The 19601-nt window shown below is 42.8% G+C and overlaps 1 protein-coding gene across 1 annotated transcript; it reads right to left on the bottom strand.

Moving 5' to 3' along the window:
• Nucleotides 1–2527: 2527 nt before the first annotated feature.
• Nucleotides 2528–17985, bottom strand: bbc3 (BCL2 binding component 3). Its single transcript, XM_041875692.2, has 4 exons — nucleotides 17558–17985; nucleotides 10338–10611; nucleotides 6484–6689; nucleotides 2528–3329 (listed from the first exon to the last, which is right to left on the bottom strand). Exons 2-4 carry the CDS (start codon nucleotides 10597–10599, stop codon nucleotides 3234–3236), a joined length of 564 nt encoding a protein of 187 aa, XP_041731626.2. The 5' UTR covers nucleotides 10600–10611; nucleotides 17558–17985; the 3' UTR covers nucleotides 2528–3233.
• Between the last annotated feature and the right edge of the window lie 1616 nt (nucleotides 17986–19601).

A 19601-nucleotide genomic window follows, 5' to 3' on the forward strand; every position in this document is an offset into this window, starting at 1 on the left:
AATCATATCATTCTATTATAATCTTTATTTTAAAGGTCCAATGCAGCCATTTTTATCTCAATATCAAATCACTTTTGGGTTACAATTAAGTACCTCACTGTAATTATTTTCATTTAAAATGGTAAAAAAAAAAAAAAAAGTATATTCAGCAAAGGTTTTGCTAGGACTGTCTGAGAGTGGTCTGAGTCGGGAGGGGAAAACTGAAAACTAGCTGTTATTGGCAGGCAGGTTTGGAACTATTTTTCTTATTGGTCTATTAACTAATTTAATTAACTGTCTGGTGATGTCACCTGGCATGCCAAATCTCCATCACACCAAAACAGGCTGACATTTCAGGCAGCCTTTTCAAACAGCTCTTACACTGAAAGGACATTATCATAACTTTCACAATTTCAGAGTATTATTCCAACCTCATAGTGTGGAAATATACATAAAACACAGTAAAATCACATGTTTGACTGCACTGGGCCTTTAGTAAAAATCTTAATCTTACTAAAAAATACAAGCCAGAACAAGTGAATAGACTTCATATCTTTATTGTAAAAAAGGAAAAAATCTGTACAAAAAATTCATGTAGAAAGTTCACAATAAAAAAAAAAATGTCAAAAACAGCAAATTTTCACTGCATGAAACTGAGATTGAGATTCCCCCCAAAATGCGGAGCTACTTTACAGTAGCGCCGTCCCTCTGTGAGGGAGTGTATTGGAGAACGGAACCACAAGAAGTCACATAGTCGCCACCGGAGGTGGACCACGCCACAGCACACACCAGGATGTCATGAGGCTGTCACAGGAAAGTAACTACACGTGCTCAGAACGCTATGGGGACACCCAGTTGCCCACAGAAAAAAGTGGTTGGGTATTCTCACAGGTTCTTTGCTCACAGGTATAATGACATTGCAAAAAGGGGCTAAAACTAATGTATAACCTGAAGTGAAAACAAAGCAGACTGCAGTAATGTTAAGGCCTTATAAGTGATACAGTATGGCAACACAGAAAATAGGATGATCACAGTTGTATCCATCAGAACGTCTATTTCAGGTTTACAAAGCAAGTTGGGACTGTGTCAACCTCTTGGGTTCAAGGTTAAACTGTTGGCTACAGTGAAGGCTCAGTTTCTCCCACTTGACATGCAAACGTTCTCAACCGATTTCATTATTGTTGTGACCTCCTTCTAGACATTTAGACACACTTTGTAATGCTTTGTAATGATAGGGAGAGTTGTTGGTTTACAAAAATGGTTTGTGTTTCTTAAAAGGCCTGCTTTCCTGGACGCTTTTAAATAAAACTTTGTGTACAAAATGGCTATGGAAACAGTCATACAACACCACTTTTAAATGGAATGCCTTTGCAAAGACAGATATCAACGCTCTAACACAGTTGACGGTTCACCCTTCGTGTAACTGGGGATGAACTGACTTTGGTCAAGTTAGTCCAGTCTATTGTCAGATATTTATCTCTAAGCTTTTTCAATCCTCATTTTATGGGTTCTTGGCTTTCAAATACATTTTGAATAATTTTTTTATTAGGAATGAAAATAAAAAATAACTTATTTCACACAAAAAAAGTAAATATAAATTGTATTTTTGAAAACGAAACAAAATGCTACAAAATGTGGTTACCGTCAAAATAAATTAAGGTCTTCAGTTTCTTCTCCCAAACTACAATACATGTATCATACAATTGAGGGGCAATTTTATCATCATTTAATCATCTTTAGTAATCATGAAAAGATAAACATCCAAATCATGTTTTAACCAGAAATCCTGTCTCAAATCCACTGGATTTAAATACACTAACTGCTTCCAACTGTTGGTCCAAAGACAAAAAAGATTTCAAACACAGAGAACTTACAATTTAAGTACTTTTAAAGCTAATTGAATCTCATTTCAATGACAACAGGTCTTCAGACAGAGAAATAGCCATGATGGCTTATTACTGGCTCCTCCTATCCACCTCCAAACCATGCTATCACCTCCCAAAACAAATATATACTAACAATTTAACACTGGTAATTATAGTGGGATTGTCCGACAGTGCTACAGCTCAACTCAGAGCCTCCAATAAAGGTGATGGTCTGGTAACTGGCTCATATAGTGTTCAGTCCCAGTGTGTGTGTGTGTGTGTGTGTGTGCGTAAGGAATGTGTGTGTGTGGGTGTCAACCTCTGCTCCATCCAGGGTCCCACACACCAACCACTGATTGTCCTGGTGATAGAGTAGGCCATTTTGGAGGGAGCGACAGAAAGGCACAGAAATGACAATTAAATGTATTCAGATTTGAAGGGAAGAGTAGCATACATATGAATTTATATACACCACTACACTCAAAAAAAGGTGCTATCTAGAACCTAAAAGTGTTCTTCGGCTGTCCCCATAGGAGAACCCTTTGAAGAACCCTTTTTGGTTCCAGGTAGAACCCTTTTGGTTCCAGGTAGAACCCTTTTGGGTTCCATGTAGAACCCTTTCCACAGAAGGTTCTACATGGAATCCAAAAGGGTTCTACCTGGAACCAAAAAGGGTTCTACCTTGAACCAAAAAGGGTTCTCCTATGGGGACAGCCGAAGAACCCTTTTGGAACCATTTTTTCTAAGAGTGTACTGGCATTTTTTACCAAGTCAAGTTGGTCCTGTCTGAAACTATTGTCCGACCTCTTGGAGTGAGGAAACATCCTAGTGCTAGACAGTAATGGTTGTATGGCGCAAGTGTGGCTCTACAGCAGATCCCATATAGTATATTGCTATAACTTATCTCAGCAGTAAGCTTGGCTCATCCAGCGATTTAAACTGATTATTATTCAGGCCATAGTGTGACTTACAGGGGATTCTACACAGGCCCCTCAGTACCCGCATCAAGCCATGCTGTCGAGCAGTTGAATTGCTCATTCTACCATGACCTCAATTGGAAGAAGTTGTACACACACATTCAGGAGCCATAGCCTCTTCACCAAGTAAAGCCCTCGCATCGCCACCACACCCAACACGGCATCAGTGTGCTTCACAGTTTACAAGGAAGGATAGGAGCACACACAAGCCCAGGAGACCAACCTGTGTCAGAATGCTATATCAAGAGCTGTCCCAAAGAGAGATTGAAAAAAATATCTATATATACAAGATGTACAAAAGAGACAAAACAAAAGGGGTTTGTCCGTTCCAGCGGACTGAGTCCATTCTGAAGCAGTCTGTGATTGGTCCAGTAGGGAGCTCCGGCGCGTCCAATCCCTATCCAGAGTCAGTCTATCTCAGTCGGTACAGAGTGCTAAGGGTATCCAAGAGGAAGTTGAGGACTCCTAGACACAGGCCTCTCCAGTCCTGCCGTTGGGGGATGCCACCCTGAGAGAGAGAGAGAAAGAAATAGGGAGAGAAGGAGAGAGAGGGAAATTAGTCCTCAGCCCCAAAACAATTGTGTATTTTACTGTTGGCCTTTCAGTCTTGATGCTTGTTCAAATGAACATTTGTGGACAAAGACACCTTGGCAAACCATGGATATAATGAAGAGTCTGACTATGAGACAGTACATAAGGGATAGAGGTTACATTGTTGATGATTGCAGTGTAACACTACACAGACGTAAGTGACCTAATTCTGGACAACACTGAATTGACTTAGCTCTCAAGATCTATTTAGAATAGCTTGGGTCTTTACAAACATCCGCAATTTCACCAAGAGATTCATTTACAAATGCCATTGGATAGCATCCACTGTCCCCTGCTTTAAGAGAAAGTCACAACATCCTATCACTATGATATAGGCTATGTGCAACCACTACTACACAGTTTTATACTTTCTAGATTCTATCCCCTTACTGGAACCACTGAGCTTTTATCGCGTGTGAGTCTGTGAGTACGTCTGTGTGTGTCTGTGTGTGTATCTTTGTGTGTCTGTGTGTGTATCTTTGTGTGTCTGTGTGTGTATCTTTGTGTGTCTGTGTGTGTATCTTTGTGTGTCTGTGTGTGTATCTGTGTGTGTCTGTGTGTGTATCTGTGTGTGTCTGTGTGTGTATCTTTGTGTGTCTGTGTGTGTATCTTTGTGTGTCTGTGTGTGTATCTTTGTGTGTCTGTGTGTGTATCTTTGTGTGTCTGTGTGTGTATCTTTGTGTGTCTGTGTGTGTATCTTTGTGTGTCTGTGTGTGTATCTTTGTGTGTCTGTGTGTGTATCTTTGTGTGTCTGTGTGTGTATCTTTGTGTGTCTGTGTGTGTATCTTTGTGTGTCTGTGTGTGTATCTTTGTGTGTCTGTGTGTGTATCTTTGTGTGTCTGTGTGTGTATCTTTGTGTGTCTGTGTATGTATCTTTGTGTGTCTGTGTGTGTATCTTTGTGTGTCTGTGTGTGTATCTTTGTGTGTCTGTGTGTGTATCTGTGTGTGTCTGTGTGTGTATCTGTGTGTGTCTGTGTGTGTATCTGTGTGTATCTGTGTGTGTCTGTGTGTGTATCTTTGTGTGTCTGTGTGTGTATCTGTGTGTGTCTGTGTGTGTATCTGTGTGTGTCTGTGTGTGTATCTTTGTGTGTCTGTGTGTGTATCTGTGTGTGTATCTGTGTGTATCTGTGTGTGTCTGTGTGTGTATCTTTGTGTGTCTGTGTGTGTATCTGTGTGTGTCTGTGTGTGTATCTGTGTGTGTCTGTGTGTGTATCTGTGTGTGTCTGTGTGTGTATCTGTGTGTGTCTGTGTGTGTATCTGTGTGTGTCTGTGTATGTATCTGTGTGTGTCTGTGTATGTATCTGTGTGTGTCTGTGTGTGTATCTGTGTGTGTCTGTGTGTGTATCTGTGTGTGTCTGTGTGTGTATCTGTGTGTGTCTGTGTATGTATCTGTGTGTGTCTGTGTATGTATCTGTGTGTGTCTGTGTGTGTATCTGTGTGTGTCTGTGTGTGTATCTGTGTGTGTCTGTGTGTGTATCTGTGTGTGTCTGTGTGTGTATCTGTGTGTGTCTGTGTGTGTATCTGTGTGTGTCTGTGTGTGTATCTGTGTGTGTCTGTGTGTGTATCTGTGTGTGTCTGTGTGTGTATCTGTGTGTGTCTGTGTGTGTATCTGTGTGTGTCTGTGTGTGTATCTGTGTGTATCTGTGTGTATCTGTGTGTGTCTGTGTGTGTCTGTGTGTGTATCTGTGTGTATCTGTGTGTGTCTGTGTGTATCTGTGTGTGTCTGTGTATATGCGGTGCACCTGGGTGGAGTGAGGCAGTCCCAAAAAGACACTCCCTGCTAAACAGAGCCAGGAGAGGCGACACATCGCCCGTCAACAGCTGCTTTGAGTCACTCAGTAAAAAATAACCCAGCTCTTTAGTAAGAGAGAGAGAGGTGAAAAACAGAAAATGAGAGAGAGTGTGTGTGAATGTGGGAACGAGACAGAGAGAAGTAGTAAAAACCAGACAATGACAGACAGAGAGATGCTAGCAGAGAGCTTAAAATACACAAAGAAAGAGAGGGAGAGAGTTACAGCTCAGACTCAGAGAGAGGGAGAAAGAGAGGAGAGATTGAGAGGTGGGGAGAGAGAAAAATAGAGTAGGGGAGGACACAGGGTAAGGGAAGATAGAGAACAACTGACCATACCGAGAGAGAGGGGCACAGTAGGGGAGGGAGGTCACAAGACAAGATACAGAAAAAAAAGCTCTGAACAAGAGAAACAGTAGAGTGGTGGTGAGTGAGTGTGAGTGTGTGAGTGCGCGTGTAGTGTGTGAGTGAGTGTGAGTGTGTGAGTGCGCGTGTAGTGGACTATGAGCCTCACGTGCCTGTGGTTTAGTCACCCTTCCCCAACCCCCACCCCCTCCTAAGCAGCCCTTTTGTTGTTACTCGTGCTAAGGAAGTCCTTTTAGCTAGCCTCACTGTAAACAACGTTTCCCAAAATCCCCTGTCCTTCCACTGATACCAGACAGTAGGGCAAGAGACAGTTTAACGAGGGCACACAATACATTGCCAACCTGCTCCACAGACCAAGGGCTTTATTATACTGTAATAAAGTTTATTGTGTGTGTGTGTGTGTGTGTGCGTGCGTGTGCGAGCGTTTGTGTTTGTGTCTGCGTCTATGTGTGTGCGCGTAGTTAATGTCGGCTCAGCAATGGCATCCGTGTGAGTGAGTGAGCGCTGGAGTAGGGTGACGTCAGCTGTGTTTGTCAGCAGAGGGGGAGGCAGGTTGCCGGGGGGAGGGGGAGATTAGCCTGTGTTTACTCCTGCGGCTGCCTCACTGACTGCCTCCTCACGCGATACAGCCCAGCAGAGAACACAGAGGGAGGGAGGGAGGGAGGGAGGGAGGGAGGGGGGGGGGGCAGCTGGAAACTCAACTTCAGTCACAACACTCCCAGCTCATGGATATCATATTGATCCATTTACACCACTGGCACATGCACACATGCTCAATCATGCACACACACACTCATCTACTCACATTTACACACACACACTGACTTACACATGCACATTTAAATTGAAAACACCTCTACACATTTATCAGAACACACCAAACAATACATCTCATAAATAGATCATTCATCCTTACCATTCTCTGGAGGATCGTAGCGTTCAAGTCGTCGCCGATTCTCTTGAGCTGGTTGGCCAGTCTTTCCACCACCTCGTCGTCCAACCGCGGGTCTGCTACTCCAGGGGCTCTGTGCTGGGGAGAAGCCTGGGGAGAGCGCTCTCTCTGGGGCAGCAGGTCAGGCAGGGGATCCCTGGCTGTGGTGTCCTGGTGCTCTATGTCTGGGTCTGGGGAGAAAAAACAACACATGTGCCATTACTGCCTCTGGCAGACAGCTGGACCTCCATAGCCCACCACGACCATCTCTGAAACACAACATCAACTAGCCTATATCAAAGGCAGCACAGACCAGGCTGAATCAGGTCAAGTTTTGGTAGGAGGCAGATTGTGGATAGCCTGCCGGCACATAAAACATGTCTCCTGTATATTGTTGTTTGTCTAGCAACAAAATGTTTTATCCAAAACATCCCCTCCGTCACCCCAAAATGTGATGCCCTCCGTCCTCACTTCTCTGGCTCCATAAGAGTCTTAGGTGTAGGTGTCTAGAAACAAGCATGGTTGTCTGGTCTAAACCATATAGGCTACACTCTTAATGGTGGCTAGGCTGCTTAGCAACACAGACCCATTGTTTACTGGGTAAACATGTGCCCCCCCCCCACACCCACCCTCTGCCCCCCAAAGCACCCATCTTTTGAAAGTCAAACTCACAATGCATACCCCCCCACCTCCCTCCACCACCCCTGTCAGACTGTTCAGACTAGTCTTGAATACTTTTTTAAATCTTGGGGGTTGCCGCCGTCAACCCCGTATTTTCCCCTTCAAAGATAGAATGTAATCTCTTAATCTGCTTAATAAATCTAGAATACTTGTGTTTGTGTATTACAGTGTTTGTTAGGAGGAACTCCTGTCTACTCTGTACAGATTCAGAAGAGGATAAGAAAGCCTATTTGCATGGAGGTGATAAAAATGCATCGTATTACCCTCTGATACTGCAACGCAAACCGACGACACTGAAAGTACTGTGCGCATCACTGTCACTACCGACTGTGGTCGAGAAAATACATTTAAATCAAATCAAGTCAAGTTTATTTGTCATATGCACAGGATACATGTGGTGTACACAGTACAATTAAATGCTTCAGTGACCGTTTACAAACTGTTGCGTTGTGTCAAGATTCAAAGACACTTCAAATTAAGTGGAAGAAAAAAGCTCTCTGCATCCTATTCGACATACCACATACCAATTAGGATCTGGCTAAAAATACTTGAATCAGTTATAGAACCCATTGCCCTTTATCGTTGTGAGGTCTCAGGTCCGCTCACCAACCAAGAATTCACCAAATGGGACAAACACCAAATTGAGACTCTGCATGCAGAAATCTACACAAATATCCTCTGTGTACAACGTAAAACACCAAATAATGCATGCAGAGCAGAATTAGGCCGATACCCGCTAATTACCAAAATCCAGAAAAGAGCTGTTAAATTCTACAACCACCTAAAAGGAAGCGATTCCCAAACCTTCCATAACAAAGCCATCACCTACAGAGATGAACCTGGAGACGAGTCCCCTAAGCAAGCTGGTCCTGGGGCTCTGTTCACAAACACAAACAGACCCCACAGAGCCCCAGGACAGCAACACAATTAGACCCAACCAAATCATGAGAAAACAAAAAGATAATTACTTGACACATTGGAAAGAATTTACACAAAAAAACTGAGCAAACTAGAATGCTATTTGGCCCTAAACAGAGAGTACACTGTGGCAAAATACCTGACCACAGTGACTGACACAAAATTAAGGGAATCTTTGACTATGTACAGACTCAGTGAGCATAGCCTTGCTATTGAGAAAGGCCGCCGTAGGCAGACCTGGCTCTCAAAAGAAGACAGGCTATGTGCACACTGCCCACAAAATGAGGTGGAAACTGAGCTGCACTTCCTAACTTCCTGCCAAATATATGACCATATTAGAGACACATACTTCCCTCATATTACACAGACCCACAAGGAATTCGAAAACAAATCCAATTTAGATAAACTCCCATATCTATTGGGTGAAATCACAGCAGCAAGATTTGTGACCTGTTGCCACAAGAAAAGGGCAACCGGTGAAGAACAATATTTATGTTGATATATTTTCCATTTTGTACTTTAACTATTTGCACATCATTACAAAGCTGTTTATAGACACAATGGCACTTGCATGGGTTTATTATTTTTGAACTTTTGTGAGTAAACTGTTTACTGTTACATTTTTAAATTGTTTAATTCACGTTTGTTTATCATCTATTTCACTTGCTTTGGCAATGTAAACATATGTTTCCCATGCCCATAAAGCCCCTTAAATTGAAATTTAATTGAGGGAGACAGACAGCGAAAGAGAGAGAGCGAGAGAGAGAGAGAGAGAGAGAATGGAGAGGAACTATTGCTTGTTGCCAGGGTAACTATAAGATGGTGCTCCCAGAGATGGAATCAAGCCATTGGTGGACGGATTCAGGGGCTAGGCTGGGATAGGGTGGACAGGCTGGGGGGCGGGGTGGGACCAGTCTGCCCAGGGACTGGGGAAGAAGCAGTGAGAGCCAGAGACCGCAAAGGTAGGAAACACAAGGGAGGGGAGTGGTTAAAAGAGGGATTACAGAGGAAACAGAACTGGTCAAGTAGAACCAGCGGCGGGTCTAACGGAAGGAAACGGGGAGAGCAAGGGTAGGTTATGCCTCTAACCAGGGAGTGGAGCAGATTGCTCTCTCTATGGGAAGTCATGAGCAGGGGACAAGTCTCGACATGCCCCAGCCACAGCGTTTGACTTACAGCCAGAAAGAGAGAGAGTGCCAGAGAAAGATACTATTCCAAACTATTCCTTTCAGTTGCATAGCCACGTGCTCAAAATGCTTCCCTCGCCTCCTAAGTAACTCCATAGCCCCAAGACCAAAGCCTGCAGCCCTAAAATCCTCACATGCACAGCAACACCACACCAGTACCACATAGCCTAATCCACACTTACCATTGCAATAAATTACCGTGACAATACCCCACATACTGTAGCTTGTTTCCGTCAAAACATAGGCTAAACTTTTCACTCCTGTCAATGACCGTGAAGCTCCTATTTGAGATGCAATACTCTGACAGCTTTCTTCCAGGCCCCTCCCCTCATTGGTTCCCATCTCAATTGTTTAGAGGTTTGTTTACTCTTTCCACAAGCATGGACACACCAGATCAAACTGAGTGCATAAAACAGCAGCAAATGTATAACATTCGGTTGAAAGCTTTCTATCTGGGGTCCATGCCATTGCCAGGGGCAAGCTTCTTAGTTAGCAAGTTCATACTAAAGGCAATCTAGGTAAAGCATCAATAGGTTTAGGCTATATAAGGGAGGATGCTTAAAGGCCGCATTTTCTGCACTGCTTGATATTTACATCCTACAGTGATGACAACGGTTTTATGACTACTAGCCTACCCATTTCTACTTGGTGGAAAATTAACAGATGAGGAACTTCACTTAGATGTACAAGCATTAACGAGTTTTACAAGTATAATAACAATCACATTGAAGTCTATTGCTTCATATTCAAAATGCATTTCTATTTAATCAACTTTCCTTTTCAATCGACTCACACATTCCATCACACAGTTGAGTGGGGAACTTTCCCATCCAATGCCACTGCACTGGCATGTGAGCATGATGTCCTTTGATGTTAGTATTTCCTCATAGCAGTAAGCTATTCACAGCTACCACTTGTAATCCTATTCTAACATGACCATGGTTTCTGCCTCAGTGGCTTACCATTTAGGCCTATGCCTAAGAACTCTGTATTAGCAGCAACACACACTACATGAAACATCACAGTATCCAGCAACTAGTAGTAATAACCTACCTGTGCTTGCTCTTCTGGGGCTGTCCAGTGGATGGGCACTGGCGGGTGGGAAGGCTTCTCTCTGGGGCTGGGGGGGCGGAGAGTCCTGCCTGGGCTGGGTGTCCATGTTGGGGAGCAGTTGGCAGGACTGGCGGTGTGCAGCCTGGAGAGGGTGGTTGCTGCCACCAGGCCAGGTGTCTGGCCGCTGGACCTCCATGCGGCAGGTGTGTTGTCTGCCCCGGCCATGGCGGTCCACTCCACTCTCCATATGGGGGCGGGCCATACCAGGTGCACTCTGTTGATGTTTACAAATGAATAGCAAAATTGTAATAGACGATGACTGATTGCCCCTTTTACAAACTGTTGTCACCTGGTGGATATTGGGGAACTTTTTACTATGAGCGGTGTATGTTTGTGTGTAAAGGCATGCAAACAAGCCTTAAGATAAGGCATCAACATTCTAAATCAGGGGTGTCAAACTCATTTTAGCTCAGGGGCCACATGGAGGAAAATCTATTCCCAAGTGGGCCGGACCGGTAAAATCATGGTATACAGTGGGGCAAAAAAGTATTTAGTCAGCCACCAATTGTGCAAGTTCTCCCACTTAAAAAGATGAGAGAGGCCTGTAATTTTCATCATAGGTACACGTCAACTATGAAAGACAAAATGAGAAAAAAAATTCCAGAAAATCACATTATAGGATTTTTAATGAATTTATTTGCAAATTATGGTGGAAAATAAGTATTTGGTCAATAACAAAAGTTTTGTCAATACTTTGTTATATACCCTTTGTTGGCAATGACACAGGTCAAACGTTTTCTGTAAGTCTTCACAAGGTTTTCACACACTGTTGCTGGTATTTTGGCCCATTCCTCCATGCAGATCTCCTCTAGAGCAGTGATGTTTTGGGGCTGTCGCTGGGCAACACGGACTTTCAACTCCCTCCAAAGATTTTCTATGGGGTTGAGATCTGGAGACTGGCTAGGCCACTCCAGGACCTTGAAATGCTTCTTACGAAGCCACTCCTTCGTTGCCCGGGCGGTGTGTTTGGGATCATTGTCATGCTGAAAGACCCAGCCACGTTTCATCTTCAATGCCCTTGCTGATGGAAGGAGGTTTTCACTCAAAATCTCACGATACATGGCCCCATTGATTCTTTCCTTTACACGGATCAGTCGTCCTGGTCCCTTTGCAGAAAAACAGCCCCAAAGCATGATGTTTCCACCCCCATGCTTCACAGTAGGTATGGTGTTCTCTCAGCATTCTTTGTCCTCCAAACACGACGAGTTGAGTTTTTACCAAAAAGTTATATTTTGGTTTCATCTGACCATATGACATTCTCCCAATCCTCTTCTGGATCATCCAAATGCACTCTAGCAAACTTCAGACGGGCCTGGATATGTACTGGCTTAAGCAGGGGGACACGTCTTGCACTGCAGGATTTGAGTCCCTGGCGGCGTAGTGTGTTACTGATGGTAGGCTTTGTTACTTTGTTCCCAGCTCTCTGCAGGTCATTCACTAGGTCCCCCCGTGTGGTTCTGGGATTTTTGCTCACCGTTCTTGTGATCAATTTGACCCCACGGGGGTGAGATCTTGCGTGGAGCCCCAGATCGAGGGAGATTATCAGTGGTCTTGTATGTCTTCCATTTCCTAATAATTGCTCCCACAGTTGATTTCTTCAAACCAAGCTGCTTACCTATTGCAGATTCAGTCTTCCCAGCCTGGTGCAGGTCTACAATTTTGTTTCTGGTGTCCTTTGACAGCTCTTTGGTCTTGGCCATAGTGGAGTTTGGAGTGTGACTGTTTGAGGTTGTGGACAGGTGTCTTTTATACTGATAACAAGTTCAAACAAGTGCCATTAATACAGGTAACGAGTGGAGGACAGAGGAGCCTCTTAAAGAAGAAGTTACAGGTCTGTGAGAGCCAGAAATCTTGCTTGTTTGTAGGTGACCAAATACTTATTTTCCACCATAATTTGCAAATAAATTCATAAAAAATCCTACAAAGTGATTTTCTGGAAAAAATTTTCTCAATTTGTCTGTCATAGTTGATGTGTACCTATGATGAAAATTACAGGCCTCTCTCATCTTTTTAAGTGGGAGAACTTGCACAATTGGTGGCTGACTAAATACTTTTTTTCCCCACTGTATATAACTTAAAAACAACAATTTCAGATTGTTTTCTTTGTTTTAATACGATCAACATAAAACATAAAGCTGGAGCCTAAGGACAGTGTGTCCAAAATAGTACAAACACAACATCACTATTAATCATAAAACACCTCAAGTTTATTTGAACATTCTAAAGAAAAAGAACACACAAACACACAATGCCTCAGTGATTCACAGAACTGTTTCACAGATCACAGAACTATATCAGGGTGTCATTTCTCAGGCAGAAATGTAGATAAAAATAATGAAATCATGTTCCCCAAACAAGTGCAAGAACCACAGAGTCAAGAATAGGTTAAATATACAAATAAAATAAAATCAATTAAAAACGATAGCACATCAACATAAAAACATATAAACATAAAGCTGGAGCCTGAGGACAGTGTGTCCAAAAGCACAACATCACTATTAATCATAAAACACCTCAAGTTATTTGAAAGTTCTGAGGACAAAGAACACACAAACACACAATGCCTCAGTGATTCACAGAAGTATATCACAGATCACAGAACTATATCAGGGTGTCTCATGCAGCACTTTAAGTGGGGTTGCATAGTTTATTTGACTCCTGATACCTGGCATCTTTTAGCTTTCACCAGCGCATCAATATCAGGCGTCACATCCTGAGTGGCAGCCAACTTCAGGATGTGATTCAAGTGCTTGTGCGTGAGCCTTGAGTGCAGCTTTGTTTTATTTATGCTCATTACAGAGAAAACTTGCTCACAAAGATATGTGGTTCCAAACATGCACAACAGTTTTGCAGCGAGGGCTGTCAAGTTGGGGTAACCTGGCAAGAGATTCTGATAAAATATGTCCAAGCCAGCTGCGGCAAATTTGCCCTTCAAATCCGAGTCACACTGCAAGTCTATTATTTCAAGTTGGATGCTGACGGGCAGATCAGAGGGATTCACGGTGAATGGCGAGCAAAAAACGTTGAAGTCTTTCTCCAGTTCACCAAAAATCTGAAAGCGTTGCTCAAACTCCCGTAACAGTCCCGTTATTTTATCTTTGAACCGCTTCATGTCTGCCACATGTTGGGTCGCGCACACATTTTTCAGACAGGGGAAGTGAGCTGCATCACCACCGGCGAGTTGCGTCTCCCACAATGACACCTTCAACTTGAAAGAACGTATGCTGTCATAATACTGCGTGACAACTTTGTTGCGCCCTTGCAGCTGTTTGTTCAAGTTATTCAGGTGCTCTGTAACATCCACCATAAATGCAAGGTCCTGCATCCATTCTGTGGAATGAAATTCTAACACTGGTTTGCCCTTTTCTTCCATGAACTGTTCAATTTCTTCTCGTAAATCAAAGAAACGCCTCAGCACAGCACCTCGGCTTAACCATCTTACCTCAGTGTGGTATGGCAGGCCATAGATGTGGTCTTTCTCTCTGAGAAGGCTGTCAAACTGACGGTGATTCAGGCTTCTGAATCGGATTAAATTAACAGTTTGGATGACCACCTTCATGACGTTATCCATCTTTAATGACTTACAACACAAAGCCTCCTGGTGCAAAATACAGTGAAAAGTCCAAAAATCACGTCCTCCATTTGCAGATTGCACTTTCTCTCTGAACTTTGTCACAACGCCTGCTTTTTTCCCGATCATTGAGGGCGCACCATCTGTAGCCAGGCTGACAGTGCGGGACCAGTCCACTCCGACTCTGTCCAGCGCGCCGACGAGTGCGGTGAAAATATCAGCTGCTGTCGTTGTATCTGTCATCGGCACCAACTCCACAAACTCCTCGGTGACGGTCAATGTGTCATCAACTCCGCGGATGAAAATGGCCAGTTGTGCAACATCTGTAATGTCCGTGCTTTCATCAATTGCAACCGAAAACGCAACAAATGACTTTACTTTTTGCTTCAACTGGCTGTCCAAATCCACTGAAAGATCGGAAATCCTGTCTGCAACTGTGTTTCTTGTCAGGCTGATATTTACAAAAGCCTGACGCTTTTCAGGGCACACAATCTCCGCTGCCTTCATCATGCATGTTTTTACAAATTCACCCTCACTAAAGGGTTTTGAAGCCACTGCGATTTCATTAGCAATGAGGTAGCTAGCTTTCACTTGCAGCGTCACTGATGTCTCGGCTGTGAGTAAACACAGACTGCTGTTTCTTCAGACCCGCCAACAGTTCATTCACCTTCTCTCTTCTCCGCTGTCCTTGAAAGTTGTCATATTTGTCAGCATGAAGACTCACATAGTGGCGACGAAGGTTATATTCTTTCAGCACTGCAACATGCTGTGAACACACCAAACATACAGCTTTCCCATTCAATTCCGTGAATAAATAGGAGGATGACCATTTTTCTTGGAACACTCTGCGTCCACTTTTCTCTTTTCTGACAGAGACATATTGGGGCAATGAGGGTGCCAAAGCACATAATGTTAAAAGTAGAAGCCGTAATAAATATCGCGGGCAAAACAAAGTAGCTCATCCGGACTGGCTGCACTTGCTTGACCTACTTGCTCTGCCCCGGTATAAACAGTTTGCTTGCTTAACACAATTGCTATTGCGCCATCCAGTGGACACAATTGGAACAGCAGTTTATTTTATTGAAAAATTGCAGCTCATTTTTATACTTTACAAAATCATCTCGCAGGCCGGATTAAACCCTTTTGCGGGCCTGCTCGCGTCCCAACGTAAATAGCGTAGCCGGCAATACACTCCTATGGCAAATGTGTTGTGTACAATGTTCAGCTAATCAGGTTGCACCTGTCCGTCCAGAAGTAGCTAGCCACCCTAGCATAGTGGTGGAAAATTGTGTTTTATTAAGACAGTATACATATTTTTCCAGGGGGAAGTTCAGCGGCCCCCCATTAAATCGAGTTGAGGAAACCGACGCCTTTGCAGCCTGTTAAGGGGATGTTTATGTGGGGGACATGAGTGTATTACCAGCTGGGCTGACTGCATTGACTAGAGGTAATACCAATGATTTATTTATACACTAGATGACTGATAGGGGGCGCTGTGTTGAAGCCACCATGACTGCATCTTGGCACACCCCCACCATTGTAAAATACATTTTGGAAGCTATAGAAATGCATTTTTTAATGTCTACATTAGTTTTTACCACATTTATTCTATTACAGACACCTTAATGCATAATTTGAATTATATTATGTGAGCTAAACATACAAATGAAAAAATGAATACAATAATTTTCCTTAAAGTATAATTATTTCAGATTACTAATGTTACTGGCCCCACTACAACAAAAAATACTTAAATACATGTAATTTTGTTCTTGAAGCATTTAATTGAAATACTGTAGAATTCAATTCATTCCTATGGAGTACTGTGAATACCATGGATGCCAAGGGAAGACAGGCCAAAACATTTACCAAGAAAAAAAGAAAACAAACATCTCTCTGTTTTCATAATTTTCCTTCAATTCGCAAGAGGCTGACTGTTTCTCACCAGAGAAAGCATCCCACCAGAGAAAGCATCCGAGCGAGTGAAACAGCGCCCCTCTGTCTCTGTATGTGTTGGCCATCTATCTGATTCTGTCTGGTCATAAAGAGTATAACATTGTTATAGAGAAAACAACGCAATTATCACAACACATAGGTTTTAATAAATGATGGGGGGGTTTTCTGACTTGGCTTCACCAGTGATTTTACCCATGCACCGCTACTGATCGAGGCCTGCTCCTACTGGGGAGTGCCAATATGGCCGACCGGTGGCTTCAAAGCCTCTCAATGACCAATACATAGCATCAGCAATTCAGGGTTTATATGCATCATTGGGTATTACACCAAGTCATGAAGAACTATGCCCTAGGGGTCTCGGTGCTAGGGTCATTCATAATGCAGAGCTGGAAATTCCTCAGAACCAAATATCTAGCAAAATGTTACATTAAATTGGGTTTAAAGGTAGAAGCTTAAAATTCCTTGTTCCACGGGAAATATAGGTTGCCTTAGCATATGTATGTATGTTTTCAAACAGTGACCCAAGGGTGGGCTACCTTTCAAAAAATTGTTTTTTTCACTCCCCCCTCGACAGACAGTTTGACCTACCAACCCATATGTTATGTGGCCGCTAGATGGCAGCCACTACGCCCTCGTGCGCGCGAGGGATGTTTATAAACAAATATACAGCCAAGCCAGCAGCCGATTGACACGCGCTCCTTCCCACCACAGCAGCGCGCCAAACTCTGTCAGTAGTAACACAATACATTTTTTGTCCGCTTGTCATCCCCACTATTGCAATGCTTGATTTTATTTTTTTGCTCAAGCAAAACATTTATTTACGTTGCAACACACAGATCGAATCATTCCTATCCGACTCAAAATACATAAAACGTTTCACATGGAAATTATGAAGTATGGAAAAGAAACATTGAAGGTGGATTGTGATTGCGCAGGAGAAACAGTTCCACGCAACAATGGTCTGCCTCGGTCTCAACTTGTTGAAATACTGCCTTTGACTGTCATGTAATTGATGATGAAAAAGACGCTCAACATGAAATAAAACATACGAGAATTCCATATCTCTAAGTTGAACATGGAAATGCATCACTGGGCTTCTGTCATATGTAATCTTATCTGTTCCTCTCCTCCACAAAACCACTAAAGTTCACACATCAAACTCATGACAGCCAAGTGTGTAAAACAAGACACCACAAACGATTTCACGAAAGCAGCAACAAACAAGAAGATACTACTTGAATATCACACCAACACACTTTCTACATTACAAGAAAACCCATCCGTGCCGCTGACTCCTACCACGTGAATAATTTATTTTCAAAATATTATGAAATAGCTACATTGATTGCCTCGAAAACTATCTTCTGAAACTACTACGATTACAATGTAGCATGCTAGCTATAATAGTCTAATTTGATGTGTCAAGTTATTTTGACAGCTAGCTAAATCCACAGCCGAAGAACCCTTTTAGGTTTTAGATAGCAACTTTTTTCTAATAGTGTAGCCAGCTAGCTATGTCTAACAGCTCTATCTTTGATACAGTAGCTAACGTTAGCAGACTGTCAAAAACTCCGCTGTGCTGTAGCCAAGTCCAGCATCATCACCAAAACATTTGCTAACTTTTAAGACTTACTTGATTTATCTGATGATTCGTGATGACTGTAAATCTCTCTGTAGTTTAGGCACTGTCGATTGCTTGTTGACATCAGAATATGTGTCCAACAAGCTGTTTGACTCGCGGCTTGTCCTTGCGTTGGGTGTTGAAGAAAGTCCACTTGCAGTTTGTGACATTCCACGTTTCCCACTACGATTGTCAAAACAGTCAGCACATCCAAACCGTGTAGTCGTCTTTTATTCCATGGAAATCGATGCTTATCCAACCCGTTATCACGGAGCTATGGTCCAAATGTTGATTACAGGGGAGACTGTTTCATAGGGGAGACTGTTTCATAGTGGTACCACTTTGCTTTCACTCCCGCGGTTGCCTGTTTCGCCACGCCCTCTCCTCCATGCATGACAACATGTCCTGACATGCACCTCTACAAGAGAAATGCTGCTACTCCGTTTCAATACCCCGGACAAGACTTTAAAGAAAGAAACAAAACACCTTTTTGTCCAACCCTGCCCCCTTCCCGCCCCTTTTGCTTTCCTGTGAGTTTACCACATATGTTGCAGCTGTTATGTTAACGGTAAACAAAGCCTGGTTGTATAGTAGCTGGTGCCTCGAGCCTATGGGTGCAGAAATCTGGAATACATTATAGCCTGTCCTATGCATACATTGGATTGTCAACAGCATATCAGTAAATCATCAACAGCAGCATCATTATCAATGCATGCCTTTGTCAGACCATCAAATTAATATTTGTCTCTTTTGGTGTGTTGTGAAGTTGAGATGGGGTATGAGGACAATTGACTGTATATGACAAGGGTTCAAAGTGCCTTGCATGTTATAACCCGTCATATATGACATAATTCGTTATAACCTCGTTATAACCATGGGCTGTAGGTTACAGTAACACAGACACATATATGAACAATTGTAGAGTGGGCCTATTGCGCAGTGGTCTAAGGCACTGCATCGCAGTGCTAGCTGTGCCACTAGAGATCCTGGTTCGAGTCCAGGCTCTGTCGCAGCCGGCCGCGACCGGGAGACCCATGGGCGGCGCACAATTGGTCCAGCGTCGTCCAAGGTAGGGGAGGGTTTGGCCGGCAGGGATGTGGGTTCGTGTCCCACGGGGGGCCAGTATGAAAAAAATAAAAAAAATAAAAAATAAACATGTATGCATTCACTAACTGTAAGTCGCTCTGGATAAGAGCGTCTGCTAAATGACTAAAATGTAAATGTAAAATGTTGATTGAATGACACTCATAACCTGTCACATTGTTAGGGGAGGTCACCCATTGGCTCATTGCACCCCTTTTCTTTATCAATTGCATGCTTGTTATTCGAGATTATATATTTTTATGATCACACATAGGGGAACAATATACTTGCAAAGAATCAGGGTTTTTTCCTCAATTAATCAGATTTAAATTTGTTGCATTTTTGTGTGGGAAAAAAACAACCTTTTATGGGAAGATTTACCCCCAAATTGTATATTTTTCCATTTCTCATTTGGATAATTGCAATGATGCAATTGAAAATGGTATTTGTAACCCCTTACATTAAAGACACCAAATGCAAAATAATGACTAGGCCCATGCAGCTAATGCTTTGATGTTTTAAATCAAATCCTTAAATGGCCCCCCAAGTAAACGAAAACATGCCCAAATTATAATATGGGATTAGGATATGTTTTGTCAAACACTGAAATCCAGTTATGACAAATAGCCTAGTCCGGGTATATTCAACCTGCTTGTTAATACTGGATTAGAGATATTCTAATGTAATCTTTCTGTAATTTTCAAATGACACCCCCAAGATACAAGTTATATAATTGAAGGCCTTTGCTTTTTTTTGTGTGTGGTTGTTTTGGGTTGTTTGCAAACATTTTGCAGATTTAGGATCTAGGGGTTTGTAGCCTAGGCTTCATTGCAGGCTCAATATCATAGCCAATGTCTCTATAGCCTTTATATGAATTAATTTAACACGTTTGATTATGACAATTGGCAAGACATTGTAGCCTATACACGCAATTAAAAGAACCACAAGCTGAGCATTGGAAATCCCCTTGTCT

The sequence above is a fragment of the Coregonus clupeaformis genome, chromosome 5 (genome assembly GCF_020615455.1).
Source record: "Coregonus clupeaformis isolate EN_2021a chromosome 5, ASM2061545v1, whole genome shotgun sequence".
Taxonomy (NCBI): Eukaryota; Metazoa; Chordata; class Actinopteri; order Salmoniformes; family Salmonidae; genus Coregonus; species Coregonus clupeaformis.